This window comes from Carettochelys insculpta, chromosome 1 (genome assembly GCF_033958435.1).
Source record: "Carettochelys insculpta isolate YL-2023 chromosome 1, ASM3395843v1, whole genome shotgun sequence".
In the NCBI taxonomy this organism is placed as follows: domain Eukaryota; kingdom Metazoa; phylum Chordata; order Testudines; family Carettochelyidae; genus Carettochelys; species Carettochelys insculpta.
The window spans coordinates 111,037,451-111,055,951 of NC_134137.1; the positions used below are offsets into that span (position 1 = coordinate 111,037,451).

General features: G+C 42.7%; 2 protein-coding genes across 6 annotated transcripts in view; one reads left to right on the forward strand and one right to left on the reverse strand.

Moving 5' to 3' along the window:
• The window catches only part of TPP2 (tripeptidyl peptidase 2), a 78,224-nt gene extending 71,981 nt beyond the window's left edge, over positions 1-6,243 (forward strand). For both annotated transcript variants that reach the window (XM_074989715.1, XM_074989725.1), the window contains 2 exons: positions 4,434-4,553; positions 6,106-6,243. In XM_074989715.1, the coding sequence (XP_074845816.1) occupies positions 4,434-4,553; positions 6,106-6,195 (210 nt within the window). In that variant the 3' untranslated portion in view covers positions 6,196-6,243. The remainder of the gene's footprint in view (positions 1-4,433; positions 4,554-6,105) is intronic.
• A 1,149-nt stretch (positions 6,244-7,392) lies between these two features.
• Positions 7,393-18,501, reverse strand: part of METTL21C (methyltransferase 21C, AARS1 lysine) — a 61,098-nt gene continuing 49,989 nt past the window's right edge. For all 4 annotated transcript variants that reach the window (XM_074989747.1, XM_074989739.1, XM_074989757.1 and 1 more), the window contains exons 2-5: positions 16,245-16,429; positions 11,766-11,908; positions 8,301-8,418; positions 7,393-7,787 (exon numbers count right to left, since the gene is read on the reverse strand). In XM_074989747.1, coding sequence (XP_074845848.1) covers positions 7,393-7,787; positions 8,301-8,418; positions 11,766-11,908; positions 16,245-16,398 — 810 coding nt within the window. In that variant the 5' untranslated portion in view covers positions 16,399-16,429. The remainder of the gene's footprint in view (positions 7,788-8,300; positions 8,419-11,765; positions 11,909-16,244; positions 16,430-18,501) is intronic.

Below are 18,501 nucleotides of genomic sequence, written 5' to 3' on the forward strand. Positions count from 1 at the left end.
TTTTGCTCAATTGTTCTTAGAGACATTTAAACGTTTTTTACATTACAGGTAACGTGTTAAATATTTTTAGACAGCACTTGAACTTTTAGAATACAGGAATATAACCTGTCACCTTTGGAACATTTTCCGTAAACAGAAATCAGTTTTCTAGCTTTTCAGGAGAAAAATCCTGTAAGTTTCTAGCGCTGCATATGTATGTGTTTCATATGATGTGGCTGTGCTTTCGGAAAGATAATATACACTATGGCCACGTCTACACTAGGACACTACGTCGAAGTAGTCTATTTCGAATTAACGACATAGAAATAGGCTACTGCGACGCGTATCATCCACACATATTCCGGGGCTGGTGCCGTCGATATTCAACATCGAAGTAGCGATGGTGAAGGTTGGAAGGGGCTGGGCCTGGATGGAAAAGCAGAGCGTCGACGCACACAAGCACCCTCCTTTGAAATAAGGGGCCAGGAGAGCCTGTGGACGGGGTCACAGGCTAGACTAGTACTTCCAGGGCAACAGCAAGCTGCTCCTTTTAAAGAGCCCCTCCCAAACACACCCAGCCTGCACAGCACGAGGTCTGCAGAGCACTAGCCACCCTCTCGCAGACCAAGTCGCAGCGGCCATGGACCCTCAGCAGCAGCAGCACCAGCTGCAGCAGCAGCACCTGGAAGCCTTCCAGGTTGTCGCCCAGGGAGCAAGCGCCCTGCTAGGTGCTGCACGGGAGGCTGCAGACAGGGACACCCCTGACCACCGGGCTCCCCTGTTCCTCCCCCACCAGGTGCTCCGCTGCCTCTGGAACTACCCCACGAGCTCTGAGTGGTGGGAGCAGCTGGTCATGGGGGAGTGGGACGACAACATGTGGCTGCGGAGCTTCCGCTTGCACCGGCAGACCTGCCTGGGGCTCTGCCAGTGGCTCACCCCCGCACTCAGGCACCACGACACCTGGATGTGGCGCGCCTTCCCCATGGAGAAGAGGGTCACAATACCCGTCTGGAAGCTGGCCACTGCAGACAGCTACCACTCTGTGGGACACCAGTTTGGAGTGGGAAAGGCCACGGTCGGGGTCGTCATCATGGAGGTAAGGAGGCCTGGGTGTGCACCCACTGGGAAGTGGGGGCCGGGGAGGGGGGTCCAGGTGTGGGGCTTGGGAGGGAGGGGTGCCAGGGAGGGAGAGGGGCTGGCAAGAGGCCAGGAGAAGGAAGGGCTAGGTCGGGGCGGGGGGGGGGGGGCCTGGGCACCCTGTGCACCCTCATAGGCGCTTGTGTCCCTTCCCCACAGGTGGTCCGTGCACTCAAAGCCTTGCTGCTCCAGGGGGTCGTTGAAGTCGGGGACCCGGACGCGGCCATTGCAGGATTTGCTGCCATGGGGTTCCTGCACTGTTTTGGGGCACTAGACAGGACCCATATCCCGATCTGTACCCCGGACCACAGCGGCGGACGATACATAAACCAGAGGGGCCACTGTGTGGTCCTGCAGGCCATGGTGGACAGCTGGGGCTGCTTCCAGGATGTCTACGTGGGCTGGCCCAGCTGTACACACGACACCCGCATCTTCCGGAACTCAGGCCTCTGCCACCAGCTGGAGGCAGGGACCTACATACCTCTTATCAGTGAACCCCCTCTCCCAGTGCTGTCCCAGTGCTTCTCTCCTGATTTTTGAATCATTCATTTTCTGCTGCGTACCCCGTGAAATCATTTCACATACCACCAGTGGTACAAGTATCACACTTCAGGAAACACTGTATTAGAGACTTAGAGGGATCCATTTTTTTGATCATCATCTTCTCTAATTTAATTATAAATTCAAAGTAGTTTGTTTCTGTAAATTCTTGAGCACTTTTTACCTTCCTTTTAATGGCACATTTATTGCCACAGTTCCAGAGTGTGTGAACCTTTATTCCCTTTATCCTCCTTTCTAACTGGTAATTTAAGGCAGCGCAGCCCACTGCCATCCACTGTGGCAATCCCATGTTTGACCAGCATTCAGTACCTCTTGTTTCCCCTTTCTGCAGGGCTGTGACCGTGTACACCAGGTGCTAGTGAGCCTTCATTAAAAAAAAAAAAAAAGTACATGTACTCTTAAGATTAAAAACATCAGAGAAAAAAGCATCCAAAAAAAGAGATTTGTGCATGCTTTACTAAAATACCAGAAATCACCATGTGGAGCTGTTGGTAGACCACCATCTCTTCAACCGATCAGCAATGGAAGGCTGCCCATAGAACCGAAGGTGTCTCTGCTGCATCAGAAGGAATGCTTCATACCTGTTTAAATTCAGCCTTTTTATTTATCTCGATTTGCCTGTCTTTTCAGCTCAGGAATACTCAGTTTGAACCAGTATATGCAAACCACGTTAGGAGGGTGGAACTTCTCTTGAGTGTGCCGTCCTAGCAACTTGCCGTAATCACCCTCTGCTGTTTTAGTTCCGGGAGGAGCTGTGCTCACTCTCCCATGGAACAGAACACAACTATACATAAACTTAATACAGTGGTCTCCAGAAGTATTGCCTGGGTTTGCAATATATCTCATTGTGGTGACCAGACAGCTGGGATAACTAGATTATTGGTTGCAAATAGGGGTGGGAGAAAAATTGCAGCTCAGATTGCAATTACACCTTGTGGTCAGATATGACGGCCACTTCCACGAACAGTGCAGTGCGAGAATTGGCAGGCAGGGAGCAAAGACTCCCTTAGAGTCCGCCTTCCCTCCCCCTCCCCCCTGTGCTGCCCACCAGGAGCCACCTGAAGTAAATGCTGCACACCCAGAGCCCACACCTCAAACCCCTACCCCTGGTTGAAATCCCCTCCTGCATCCTAAGTCCCTCCCAAACTCTGCACCCTGAACTTTTCACACACTCCAGTCAGAGCCTGCATCCCATCCCATGCCCCAGCTCAGAGTCTAGGGGAAACACCAAGCTTCTCTCTCCCTCCCCACTGTATGATTTATGATCCTTGGATGATTTTTTCCCCCCATGGGTCAATGGCCCCAGTAGAAAAAAAAAAAAGTTCTGCACCCTGATGTAGTAAATTGTATCAAAGATAGAAGACTCAGAATTGGAAGGGACCTTGAGAACTCAAGTCTAGTCCCCTGTATCATGGCAGAACCAAGCACCATCTTAATCATCACTGACAGATGTTTGTCTAACCTGCTGTTCAGTATCTCCGCTGATGGAGATTCTGCAACTTCCATAGGCAATTTATTCCAGTGCTTAACCACTCTCACAGTTTACCAAGTTTTTTCTAAAGTCTGCCCCATACTTCCCTTGCTGCAATTTAAGTCCATTGCTTCTACTCCTATCATCCGAGGCTCAGGAGAATAATTCTTTCCTTCCTCCTTTTAGCAACCTTTTAGGTATTTGAAAGCTGCTACAATGTCCCCTAAATCATCTCTTTTCCAGACTAAACAAACCAACTCTTTCAGCCTTCCCTCATAGGTCATGTGTTCTAGACCTTTGCTCATTTTTGTTGCTCTTCAAACCTTCTCCAGTTTGTCCCACATCTTTACTGAAATGTGGTGCCCAAAACCAGATGCAATGCTCCAGTTAAGGCTAGTCAGTGTAGAGTGGGGCGGAAAGATTACCTTTGTCCTGTTAATACATCCCAGAATATTTGCTCTTTTTTGCAACTGTGTCATATTATCCACACTACCTGTAATTTCTTTACCAGTAAGGTAGCACAGAGACTCTACTAAAACCTTCATAGTTGATTTGTTGTCATACAATTAAGGGCCCGTTTTATTTTACTCTTCGACAGCTCTGTGATGAATGCGTGTTCATCTGCACATTTTATTTGTAATATGGAAAAGGTACTAAAAGCTTGGTAATGCAACTAAATTAATTAAACCTTTTACTTCACAAAGGCTCTGGCTTTCATGTCTTAGCGAGCAAATTCTCATGAGGAATATATTTAGCAAAAACCAAGGCCTGTCTTCATGTTTATCTGTTTTCATTACTTGTTCATAATTATGTACCTATATCTCTGTGTATACACCATCCACTATCTTTGTTCCTGTTCATTATGCTGCAATTTTAATACTTGCTGGGATTCCTAACACGCAATCTAACATTACTTTTTTCCACAGGCTAAAAATCTTGGCTGTTTTATCACTTATTTACAGTTCTGTTGCACTTAGGCAGATGCTGAAAAATGTGAACTAGCTATAAATGTGATCTGGGGACAGCTGTTTGAGTAATGAGATCTGAGTCCTCAAAGTGTTTTAAACTTTGTGATAGTGATAAGCACTTGCTCTTATTTTAGAATTAAAACATGATTGCAGTAACTGTTGTGATTCATCATGTACAACATAAGAATAAATTCAGTACAGTCCCTTTTGGTCACATGTTTAACTTTGACTTGTTTGCTTTACATTTGTTTTTATGTGAACACTGCTAGTTTTTAATATGGTCATAGATTTCTAACACATTTGTTTGCATCCTGTAGGTTTTAACATTTGCCTATAAGCATGCTCTGGCAAATAAAATGTATGGGAGAGGTCTCAAATTTGCCACAAAACTTGCAGAAGAGAAGCCAACCAAGGAAAACTTGAAAAATTGTATACAGGTAAAGGGCAGTCAATAAATCCATTTAATTATAGACTGGTATGGTTATGAATGTTGAAGAGTCTGTTAATATTAGGAGATGTAAATATATGCTGCTTAAAATAGTGAAAACTTTGTGAGACTCTGGAACAGCAGGTGCTGGGTAGGCATTTGATCCAGGAATGTTCAAGTCTGAAAACATTTACCTTCCCCCAAACTCACCAGGTGTTCTGATTGGAATAATGAATTTATCAGGCATCACTTAGACAGGGGACTAAGTTCACTAGCTGAAAGGTATGCAAGAAACATGGAGTGGGGGTGAGCACTTGAAGTCCAGAGGCAGTATCTCGTAGCCCAGTCCTTCCACCTCTGGGAAATAGGAGTGTGCGGGGATTCTGACTTGTGTGCTCCCAGAATGTCTCATGGGGATTCCACCTTACATTGGGCTCTTAGCTTGCCCCACACCCAGCTGCTAAAAGGGAGACAGGGCTTTGTCTCTTTATTCACTCCAGAGCTCTCCTTTCAATAATCCTTTCCCAACCTGTTGCAAAAGGGTGGGCAGATAGGGAAGCAAGGCCTTTCTTTCCCCTTAGCTGTCCTTACTTAGGGGATGCTCAGTTAATAACTCTGCTGCTTCCTCTGCTCAAAGCTTTCCCGAGTAGCAACATAAAATTAAAGGTGCTCCTTTACCTTTTTCAATTTCCATTCCACAAAGTTGCTAAGCAAAGCTCATAGTGATAACAAGTTCTCTGAGCTGTGGGAACTTTCATTTAGGTCCGAGGCCCATAATTCCTCATCTCACTTTACTTTCCCAGGTTTTAATACTAAAGAGAGTTTTTCAGTTGAGGGCAAAAAATTTTAAGTGGCTTGTTCCTTCTACCATTGTATTGAGATTAAAAAATTGCTAGTCACAGATCTACTAGTACAGTGACTACACTATAATTACGCATGAATTCCTTGAACTCTAAAGTTCTTAGAAAGTTGAATAGCACAGGGAAAATGTGGTCTGAATGGCATTTTGCTTTCCTATAACTAAATTAGCAATGCAGTTATTCAAACTGGGTATAAGAAGAAAAGATTCCCAATTTGACTGGGATTCTTGTGCTGCTTAAGACAACATTTGCTAAGCAAATCCAGGCCCACCAATTTGGGGAGGAAGACAGAGAGGGCAGTTGCCCTGGGGCCTGGCGCTCCAGCCACCGCTGGTGCTGATATAGCAGCAGCAGCAGCAGCAGCTGGAGCTCCAAGCCTCTTTGAAATGCTGCAACAGTGCAGTGCCGCCACTCCATGCATGGTTTTGAGGGAGTGTGGGAGGGGCAGAGCTGACTGCCTTTTGACAAGGGGTGGGGAGCCCAGTCCATGGTGGCTGTTGGCCCCACTGACCAAATTGCAAATGTAAAATACCAGAACTAAAACCATTCCATGTGAAGTGTAAGTTCAGAGCTCCGGGAAACGGTGTGGTGAAGTTCTCTTTAGACAATTAACCTTGCAATGTGACACTTAATATCTTCTCTCTTTCTTGAAGTATCAAGAGTATCATCTAATTTTTCTCTTCATCAATTATTTTTCTTTAGCTAATGAAGTTACTTGGATGGACCCATTGTGCATCCTTCTCTGAAAACTGGCTTCCGGTCATGTATCCACCAGATTATTGCTTGTTCTGAAATACCAACAGCTGTAATCATAGAGATGTTTTTATACTGACAGGCTAGAAAAGATAAGTTTTACCTTTTAATTAGAACGCATGTCTTCATCAAATGCTGAATGTTGATTTATTAAATTGTGTATATTTATCAGAAAGGCATCCTGGTGTGACTTAATACCTGTTAATCTGACTTCTGCCATCAGGGAGTTTACTTAGTGTGCATCCCATTGCTGGCAATGGATGTGCCAGAATTGCCAGCACCGAGGATATGGAATTGAGTTGGAAAAGATTTCTGTGCATGCATGTTAGGTTCTTAATTGTTAATTTTAACTGCAAACCTGTAAAAGCTCTGTATTTTTTACAATGAACAGGGTTTTAACATGTTTATTCTTACTTTCTTTTTCAATTGTATGAAGGCCTTAAAGCTACATCGAAGTAGCTAAAATTTTATTTATTAGACTGTAAAGTAATGGAACTCCATTACTTGTACTGTTTGCAAGAGTTTACATTATGATTTTTAAAAACAAACAGTCTTTCAAACCGTCTCTGTGTGTATCTCAGAAGTGCTGATACATAGGTGCTCTTGTAAATCTTCCTCTTGGAGATATTTCAGGCAAACTTTCAAAAATCCATGTGAAGTTGAGTATCAGATTGGACTGATACAAGTATAAAAGTGCCAGACAATTAATCAGGTATTGTAAAGTTATACATACAAATGTTTAATAATGTTTAAAAATGTACAACGCAGCAAAATAAATGTGCATATTGAACATAAAAAAACTACCATGTGCACTCTGATACTTTAAAGGATTTTTTAACAGTTAATAAAGCAAACAATGAAACAAAAAATTGTCATTGTAGCTTTTTTAAGAGCACATAAACACTTGTTAAACCTAACAGCTTTAGGAACAATATAGAAATGCAGTGTAAACAGGGTAAAAAGGTATAGCTAGATCTAACAGTTTACTTGAAATTTTGGAGCTTAACTTTCTGGTTGTGTTTTTAAATGTAAACTTGTGAGATAAATCAGACAATTAAGTAGTTTGTCCTGGCATTATTATTGTCCATCTTAAATTTTCGTGTATTAAATATAAAATTCAGACACTCAGGAACAGTGTTATGGACACTTAGGCACAAAGAGTGCACTGCATACTAAAAACTAGAAGCTCATAGTTTGAAAGGCTACTATTGCATCAAAACTGACTATTGCTTTTTCTTAATTCTCTTTCACTGTAACTTTAAACAACTTGATGCTTGATTCTGGAAATTCTGCAAGAAGAGTAACAAGTAATATGTTGCCAAGTTTCTCTAAAAATTCAAAATCTGTACTGAATCGGAACTTGTTTGCCCATAACACTACTGTCCCTGGCTGACATAAATATGCCATTGTTGTTAGCAATGGATCCAGAGAGTCATGGTGATAAACAACATCACTTGCCAAAATAAAATCATAATGGTAAGTTGATTTAGGAAAGTCTTCACTGAGGTTTTCTCCCCACACCAGCTTCCTCACTTCAGGTTGGTGTATGTTCATGTGTTGTGTATTTCTTGAAATATTCCACTGGAGATTTTCAAGTACTTCAGGCAAATCAGTAGCTGTAACATAAGCTCCTAAAGAGAATATGCAAAATATTAGCATATTTTTCTATAAACCTTCCCAGTTATCAATTTTGTTTATATTGTTGGCTCTCTGGTCATCATTCAGTCAACAAATAGATCACTCCCACCCATTTTCTGTACAAAGTAATGACTTATTCAGGCGTGGTATCTCATGGCATGTCTCTGGTGTCCCAAAGTGGATGCTACATATGCAAATTAATAGGCTCATAGTTCACATTAAATGTACTTCTCTTCTAACTGGGGACCTTCTAGTCTGCCCCTGCGGCATCCGCACCTGGGAGTTACAATGCAGCACTTTGGTGTGACAGCTCCTGTAACCCAAACCGTGGGCAGTGTAGACAACCCCTGCAGAATTTTGAGAGCCAAAGAGTTTTGAGAGCTAGTTAAGCTGTAATAGTCATTTCACTGGCTGCAGTGTCAAAGCATGTATAGTCACTGTCTCACAACTGAGATATGTGAAGGTGAAGAGGTAGAAATAGTAGAATTTATTCAGAATTTACCAACCTAGTATACTAGCCACAATGGACACCAGTCCTGTTCCAGCACCAATTTCAAGTACCTTTTTGTCTTTTAGGTTGATCTCCTGTTGATTTGATTCCAGGTACTGAGATAAAGCCAGTGCCTAAGAACAGTTAAAATATGTCCATAAATAGCATTCTTTTGCTAATGGCCATGCAGCAGTTTATTAAGTAATCAAAAACATTTTTCTAATGAGTATTTTGCTTATAGACAATATAGTCAGTTATATAGCATGAAAGCAAATTAGGACAAAGCAAAAAAAATTCCTCTTGGGAGAAAAAAAAAAAGACCATTGTTAGGTAAGTAAATACCTGACACCTTTTTTAATAAGGGTTTCCCTAGAAATACAGAAATCTATATGCCACACATTTTTGTTGTTTTCCACTGACCTCTAATTTACTGTAAAACTGAGCATAGTCAATCTGGCAAAAGATTTAAATTTAGCTGTCTGAATTCAAAAAAGTGGTATTATAAAGACAGCTAATTCTCACTTTGTGACTGTGGCTACGTCTACACTAGCCCAACACTTCGAAATTGCCATGCAAATGGCCATTTCAAAGTTTACTAATGAAGTGCTGAAATACATATTCAGCGCCTTATTAGCATGCGGGCGGCCGCTGCACTTCGAAATTGACGCGGCTCGCCGCCGCGCGGCTCATCCAGACGGGGCTCCTTTTCGAAAGGACCCCAGCAACTTCAAAGTCTCCTTATTCCCATCTGCTCATAGGAATAAGGGGACTTCGAAGTAGCCGGGGTCCATTTGAAAAGGAGCCCCATCTGGACAAGCCGCGCGGTGGCGAGCCGTGTCACTTTCGAAGTGCCGCGGCCGCCCGCATGCTAATGAGGCGCTGAATATGTATTTCAGCACTTCATTAGTAAACTTTGAAATGGCCATTTTGAAGTTTTGGACTAGTGTAGACACGGCCTATAAGCCAAAGTCTCAAGCTGCAACAGGATTTCAGGAAAAACTCAAAATAGCTAAGCATTAGAACATGCCACAAAGAAGTTTACGAAGTCTCTGTCACTCAAGATATTTAATCTAAAATGACTGTGATGTAGCAGTGATGGTGCAGACATGATGGAAAAAAATCTAACCCACTTTTAGAGAGCAGGGAAGGACCAATGATACCTCTCAGTTAAAGTGACAAACGCTCCAGTCGACCATCTTCCATGAGGACAGCCCTAGCAGTTGACCACTAAGTTGATTCAGCTCCACAATGGGCATAGCGAAAATTGTGTATCAGTGGTTGACTATGTCTATACAAGTATAGACATAGCCTAAATTAGGTTTTTGCTTCCTTCGCCACAGCCCTTATTATCTTCTCTAACCACACAGTTTCATAACATGATGCCAAGTCATTGGTTACTAATTCATTGGGGTACGTGCCACTAGTGAATCACCAGCACTGTTTGTGCAGTATCTGTTTTCTGTGGAGCTCTCCCATCCATATCCTGATATTTGAGTAATTAGAGATCTGATGAAATTGCAGCTTATATTAAGAAAGCTTTAAAACAGACATCTTCCCCTTTCTCTTTTTTGCTAGCTTGAGACAGAATCTTTGTCATTGTCTGTGAGGTTTTTAATATGATCACTACTCTTGAAATCCAGGCCTTGTTTGTCTTCATAACAAATACTTTCTGTGTGTCCTTAGAGCGGATAAACCCATCAACTAAGCAGACTGGTTTTTCAGCAGAAACGTGTGACTGTAGGAAAGCTATTTCTGAGAGCGAGCTCTCCTATTTATTCACTAGCGTTCTCTCCCTTTCCTATGGCCAAACTTTCTCTGCATTTCTGCCATCACCTCTAAATTCAAAAACAACCTTAAAAATAAACTGGGAGGAAGGAAGGAGTCATTGTCCCAACACCAAAGACATGTACCAAGTAGTCCTTCCTATCATTTTACTTCTATGTTGGCAGATTCCTATTGGCACCATAGGTGGCTAGGCCACTTATGACCCAATATTTTCATTGGTTTTCAGGCTGATCTTTCTGAGTTTGCCAAGTCCCTGCTTCGTGTCCATTGAAACTTGCTTTTCCAACAGCTGCATGTGGAAGAAATTAGACAAGTTGCTAAAATAGCTATATTTTTCCTGTGAGAATTTTTCTACCCGTTTTTCTCTTAAGAACATAAGAATGGCCATACTGGGTCAGACCAAAGGTCCATCCAGCCCAGCATCCCATCTGCCGACGGTGGCCAATGCCAGGTGCCCCAGAGAAGGAGAACAGAAGACAATGATCAAGTGATTTATCTCCTGCCATCCATCTCCTGCCCTTGTTCTGAAGGCTAGGGCACCGTACTTTATCCCTGGCTAATAGCCATTTATGGACCTAACCTGCAAAAATTTATCAAGCTCTTTTTTAAACCCTAATAGAGTCCTGGCCTTCACAGCCTCCTCGGGCAAGGAGTTCCACAGGTTGACTGTGCGCTGCGTGAAGAAAAATTTCCTTTTATTAGTTTTGAACCTACTACCCATCAATTTCATTTGGTGTCCCCTAGTTCTTGTATTATGGGAAAAGGTAAATAGCTCTTATCTTAGAATACTTTCACAAGTCCTACAAGAATCTTAGTCCTCTTCCCAAAGCATAAAAGAAGGAAAAACCCCATGTCAGTAAAATAAATCTTGACTTCCTTGTAGTCATCTATCTAAAACAAGCTGGGCAAATTACCGTTCTCAGCAGTTGATTATCTTCCAATAAAATTACAAAGGAGCCAACTCCTCTAGCCTCTTCCATAGCATGGTGAATCAGATGATGTATAAAGGGAAGGAACACAGGTAGTACTGGTGGGACAGTACCTATGATTAGTGAGTCATGCTTCCTGGTTTCCTGGTATTTTATCTTGGGTAAAAGGGGCTTCATCTACAGTCAACTAAATCAAGTTTCACATTTCTGAATTGACTCATTTTGGGAAGATTTCTCAAGTCTGCTATAAATAAATTGTCCATTTCCTGTATAACACAGTGTGGTGGATCTTTTCAATCTTACTTTCCTCTCTGTTCTATTTTGTCTGTGTTACTTCCCCACAGTGACTGACTGACTGACCAGAGACATTAAGAACAGAGTACTTCCCAGTTTTCCTTTCTTTGATTTCAACTCCACACCCAAACTACGTTATGTGCTCCACAAATAGTGGCTTTTTTCTGCATTCTTCAAAGGGAGAGGGGTGCACAGTTTCCTAAACAACTTACAGCTCAATCATTTGTTAACTCTTTCACAGCTTTGGAAGCTTCTGGGCCAAAGTGGCAGTAAGAGGTGATTCACCGAGAGATCCTTGTTAAAATAGTTCATTACCTTCATTCTGCATTGCAATGGAACCCTGACAGCAAGTGAGCAATGGAGATGTTAATCAAAGACCATTATTTTAATTTCACTTCTGTTATAATGTTCTGTTTGTCCATGTTTTACAACGAGTTTAATTTACTTGATTACAATACACAGGTAAAACTTACACCAGGCCATACGACAGCTCCAAAGTGCTCTATTGATTCTTGAATAGTGATTTGCTGGTCTGCATAACAATAATGCTCTTTGTCAAAATACGGGGAAACTGTAGGAACCCACTTCTGCAGTATTTTAAGAATTCTTGGTGATTCTGTGGGAGAAAAGATCAAATCTGTGTTTGGTAGATAAAAGCTTTCTTCTCGCAGTTATACAACAAAGCACACATATACACTCATAAGACTTATTTGAAGTTAAGACAATGCTCATGCAGGCTCTTCTGAAAAAGTTGTTTTTGCTCTTGGTTTCTAGTGAGCTGATCAAGTGCACCATGGTTCACTGAGATGCGAGACCTGGATCTAAATGTGGGTGGGCCTGGTGTCAAAGTGAAGGAAAAAAAAATCTTCCTTTCCCCTAAGTCATGGAACAATATTAGTTGCTTGCTTTTGTGGCTCTATTTTCACATACATTTTTCTGCCACTATGTTGAAACTTGGGTATCCTAGGTCAGGGGTTGCAAGTCATGCTCGTACCATACTAAAATGAAGCTGCTTGGAGATTTTTAGGTTGCTACTGCAGCTGCGCAATTGTGGACAGGGTAGCAGGCTTGGTTCTGGAAGAAGTAGTACACTGGGATCTATAACCACAGGTGGTTTGAACTTCTATTTTGTATTTCCCAAAGTCAGCATTACCAATAGTGCAGTGATCCATTGTTTCAAGTGGGGAGGAAAAGGACAGTGTCCTCTTCTCAATCTCAAACATTGCATTTCCCTATATTAACCCAGTAGCTCCTTCATCTCATTCAGGATGTGTCTACACTTGCATTCCTCTTTTGAAAGAGGTATGCAAATGAGGTAAATCAAAATGCAAATGAGGGGTAAATTTGCATATTTGCTGGCTATTTGCATATTCTCATTTCAAAAGTGCTTCTTTCAAAAGAAGAAAGCCAGTGTACATGCTGTTCTTTCAAAAGTAAACCCCATCTTCGTAAGAATCCTCCTTCCCATTAAATAAAGAGAAGGAGGATTCTTTCAAAGATGTGTTTACTTTCGAAAGAGCAGCATCTACACTGGCTTTCTTCTTTCGAAAGAAACTCTTTTGAAATAAGAATATGCAAATGAAGTGCCAAATATGCAAATTTACACCTCATTTGCATTTTCAGTTTACCTCATTTGCATACCTCTTTCAAAAGAGGAGTGCAAGTGTAGACACACCCAAAGTCTCTTAAGCTCACCGCCCAACATAGAACGGCTACATACTGTAAATGATTGCCCTGCTAAAGTGCCTTTCCTCCAGTGTCCTCCTTAGTGACACTGCAAAGTGAACAGCTCTGCCTCTGTGCTGCGGGAGTCATAGGCTACATCTACACGTGCCCCAAACTTCGAAATGGCCATGCAAATGGCCATTTCGAAGGTTACTAATGAAGCGCTGAAATGCATATTCAGCGCTTCATTAGCATGCGGGCAGCAGCCGCGCTTCGAAATTGATGTTTCTTGCCGCCGCGCGGCGCGTCCAGACGGGGCTCCTTTTCGAAAGGATGCGGCCTACTTCGAAGTCCCCTTATTCCCATGAGCTCGAAGTAGGTGGCATCCTTTCGAAAAGGAGCCCCGTCTGGACGCGCCGCGCGGCAGCAAGGAGCATCAATTTTGAAGCGCGGCTGCCGCCCGCATGCTAATGAAGCGCTGAATATGCATTTCAGCGCTTCATTAGTAAACTTCGAAATGGCCATTTGCATGGCCATTTCGAAGTTTGGGGCACGTGTAGACACGGCCATAGATTCCTAAACTGGAGTGACCACTGATCAGCTTATCTGACATCCTATAAAACAATCTCTCTCTCTCTCTCTATCACACAGCTTGCCAAAAATAATTCCTAGCATATATCTTTTGAGAAAAACATCCAGGCCCTGTCTACACTTACAAAAAACTTCGAAATGGCCATGCTAATGGCTGAATCAAATACTAATGAGGTGCTGAAATGACTATTCAGTACCTCAGTAGCATGTCACCAGCTGCAGCACTTCAGAAGTGATAGGAATAAGGGGATTTCGATGTTGGCAGGGTCATTTCGAAAAGGAACCCCCCATGTAGACGAGCTGCGTGAGCGAAACATGGCACTTTCAAAGTGCCGCAGCTGGCAGCATGCTAACAAGGCACTGACTATTCATTTCAGCACCTTATTAGTATTCAATTTGGCCATTAGCATTTATTTGGCACTGGTGTTGAAATAGTTTAGTTTCCAGAGTCCACAATTCAATGAGGAAATGGATAAAGTGCACAAGATTCAGACAACAACCATGAGAATAATTAGAAGGATTAGAAAACATGATAGAGTAACAGACTAATGCGGTGTTGTGCAAACTTTTTTTTTAAATAAAATAACCTTTTTTAAAAAAAAAAAAAAAAAGTACCCCAGACTTCTCTCATGTACCCCTAAGGGTGCACATACCACTGGTTGAGAATCATGGTCCTAAGGTAATCTGAGGTCTTGAAACAAGTACCATTCAACCTTTCCAGATTACTGAACCATTTTCAGGAGTTAGATTTGTTCTGCATACCACCAAGATGTATTTCACTTAAAAACTTAACTTACAAAAACATGCACAAATGTCACAGCAGACTACTACTGAAAACTGACTTTCTACCATCTTATCTTCAAATGCATGAATTGGAATAGAAATACTGTACTTACAGTTCAGCACAAGACATATGGAGAAGTAGAAACAAGTCGCTGTCTGAATGAACTTCTACTTTGTACTGACTTTACTAGTGTTTTTTTATGTGGCCTGTTGTAAAACTAGGCAAACATCTAGATAGTTGATGTACCCTTGGAAGACCTTGGTGTATGCCCAAGGGCACATGTGCCCCAGTTGAGAACCACTGGATTAAAGGAGTTTGACCTATTTAGCTTGACCAAGAGAAGGTTAAGGACTGACTTGATTAATCACCAGTTATGTACATTGGGAACAAATAGTAAATAATGAGCCTTTTCCATTTAGCAGAGAAAGGTACAATGCAATCCAATGGCTGGAAGGTGAAACTAGACAAATTCAGAGGGGAAATAAGGCATACATATTGAACAGTAAGATGAAGTAATCATTGGAACAATTTACCAAGGATTGTGGTGGAGTCTCCATCACTGATAATTTTTAGCATTAGGGCTACGTCTACACTTACAGAAAACTTAGAAATAGCCATGCTTATGGCCAAATCAACTAATACTAATGAGGCGCTGAAATGACTATTCAGCACCTCGTTAGCATGCCACCAGCCACAGCACGCCCGCGGCTCGTCCATATGGGGTCCTTTTTGAAAGGAGCCTGCCAACATCGAAATCCCCTTGTTCCTATCATATAAGAATCATGTATCATTCAGCTGATAGGAACAAGGGGATTTCGATGTTGGCAGGCTCCTTTAGAAAAGAACCCCCTGTGTAGATGGAGCCGCTGGTGAGCGAAACGCGGCACTTTCAAAGTGCAGCAGCCAACAGCATGCTAACGAGGCGCCAACTATTCATTTCAGCACCTCATTAGTATTCTTCGATTTGGCCATTAGCATGGCCATTTCAAAATTTTTCCTAAGTGCAGACACAGCTAAAGAACCAAATTAACCTCTCTGCTCCTACTCATGATACCCTTTTTTATGCATACAAAGATCACACTGATGCTTCTGGGCACAGCATCGCATGGGGATCACATGCTCAGCAGACCACTCTTGCTCACACATCTTTTTTTCAAAGTGTCCCTGCTTCCCAGCATGGCGGCCCCGCATCCCCTAGGTATGGCTGACGTTCTTTTTCCTATATGTGTCTCTTTAGCTGTATTAAAATGCATATAGTTTTAATACAGCTTGTTCCCACGTTACCAACCAATCCACAAGCCTATGTAATAGGGAATTGTCCCCTTCCTTATTTACCATTGGCCCTTTTGTGTCATATGCATGCTTTGAGTGATGATTTTTTTACCGATCATTAATAAAAAGATTACATAGTTCTTGGCTCTACACTCTCATATAGCCAAGCAAACTGGAGCAGGAGTAGACTGCCATGTTTTCTTCCACAAAACAGAGCAAAATATTCCTATTTTCTAGTCATCAGTTCAAGTGTTCCAGTTTATACTTGATTTTGTTTTAACTAGTTCCAGTATTTGGAGTGGTACAAATAAAATGTCAAAGGGGGATCTGCTAGTGGCCTGTGAGCCAGATTTTCGAAAGAGCTCAGCACGCACCCCTCAGTGAAAATTCAACCACTTGCTTGGCTGCTAGGTGCCTAAATAAGATCAGAGTTCTTTGCTTCAGTGATGGAGGCTGAGCACTTCTATAAATCTAGCCCAGGAGGGAAAAAATACATTAAAGAAGCAAGTAAAAATTGGAGTGAAAGTAATCCTGTAAAGAATGAAACTGGGATGTTAGTGTCTCGTTGCATTGGTGTATCTAGGACAATCCAACATTCTACAACTTGCTGGCATGTCATACATTTTTATTAAGTGGTAACCTGAATTGTAGTCTGCTGCTGCTGGAGAATAGTCAGGGCAATCAGACCCATCCTGATATTCAGGTTTCTGTTCACCAAACTCTTTTTCTTTCCCTGGGCAGTCCGTTGCTCTTTGCATTTTGTTGGGGAGTGGCAGGGGCTGTGTGGAGATCATAGCAGAGGAGCTGAAGGAAGGAACACAGAACCTGTAAAGGAACAAGGTACAATGTTCACTATATAGTCACTTTGCTATGCAGTTCCTTTCAGATGAAGGGTCCTGAAGTGCTTTACTCAACCTAGTGCAAGCGCATGCACACTGCCCACTGCCCACCACTGAACTAGAGCTTGCAACACAGGTAGTCAGGAAGGGACATGAGGAATCTTTGCTAACTGAGGGTACAGCAGGAATTGACAGAGTGTAATAAGCACAATTCAGATATGGCCAGACCCAAGGGCTAATGTTCCTGGTCTTGTGAAAAGCACCACGAGAACTCTCAGATTACACACAGTAGGTGCCTAAGTCTTTTAAGGTCCCATTTTTTTCTTTTCTAGCAGAGAGGACAAGTAACTTTGCACTCAGCTGGTAGGAGAGCAGCAGGTTAGCGCTGTGCTTTGAGCATGGGCCTGTTAAACCCATGGTTGTGAGATCAACCCTTGAGGGGGCTACTTAGCGATCTGGAGCAAATAGGCATCCTCTGCTACTGAGCCCCCACTCTGGCTGGTTGCTCAACCCCTTCAGTCAGAGTCCATTGCTCCTGGTGCACAGTGTAACCTTAGAGCTTAACCTTTGCTGTAGTGGGGAAGACAGGAGGTGGCTGGGTTATGTAAGTGGCCAGCAGCAACATGGAGGTGTTAGCTGCCTTTTGACATTGTGTGGGCAGTAAAGGCAAGCTGCTTCCACCCAGGGGAGCTGGGGGCAAGAAATGAGCTCAGCAAAGGCACAGGCCGCCTCTCCCTTGCAGCTGGAAGCAGCTCCCATTCCTTACATCCCACACAGTGCTGAAAGGCTGCTGCTGGCCACCATCTGATGTGAACCATGGCAAAAGTCGGAAGGGAGGTGGGGGGACATATGATCCCCACATGCCCAATCTCTGTGTGTCGCCTCAGGAAGACATGGTGTCAGGTACCAAGAAAGGTGAGTCTGTCCCAGTCAGGCATGGGAAACAGAGAGCACCAGACAGGGAGGGTTGGGTCAGTGGGTCTCTCACACATACAACCACACGCTGCATGTGTGAGGTGTACAGGAGTGTGTGTGTGTGTGTGTGTGTGTGAACTCTCACCGTGTGAACCATAAAGCCTTAAAGATGAAGAGGTAAATAAACATAATCCACTTACACAGTATTTCTGTTTAACGGGACTCAACTTGATGTTAATTTGAATATTTATACTACATAGTTCTGACTGATTGTTGCTGAGCACTTTTGAATACAAGTAATTTTACTAGGTGTCCCAAATTCAGTATAGGGGAACATGGGCACCCTATTACACTGCTGCAAGTTAAAAACTTTCATTTCCTGGTGCATGCACGCGTGTGTGGTTTCATTGTTCACATTCTTAGTCCACTCTGAAAATATCCTGCTCTTTCCAATGCATTAATGGGCACACTGTGATCTTCTGCTTGGGAAAACTACCCTTTCATTGAACAGGAGCTACGTGGTCAAAAACATTCTTATTGCACGTCCTTAGCCACAACAAGAACCAGCATTTTCTATAGTTATAGGTGCTGAAATAGAAGCAACCACAGCTCAGCTGATTGCTACAGAGGCTGTGAAGGAGTATTAGCCTTCATGTTGCACAATTGTCTAGATGCATGCTTGGGAATATAGAGCGATATAACGTCTGTCCCTCTGAAAGCAACCAATTTGCAGGCCCAGAGTTCTAATTAGTCTGGCAAATCCCTTGTTCTTACCAATTGCATGTGGAATTAGACTAGCAACTACATTTGGCTATATTTTACTACTTGGTGGTGCTTTGGTAAAATTTACTGCACCTAAACAAAAGCCTGATCCTACTGAAACCAATGGGACCTTTTGCCGATGACTTCAATGGGAGATGGAGCAAGCACTGAGAGCACAAAAACCAAGCCGGTCTGGTGGAATGAACATGTAAACATGGAAACATACATTGTTAATTATAAGCTTATATTTGACAGTGTACAGTAAAACTTGGCAACATTGCTGTACATACATCTTTGCTGTATTCAGTCATTGCCTAGATGTTACTGTAACAAGCTAAAATTCCAGTTTGATCATATAGCACCAGTGGGAAAAAAATCTTA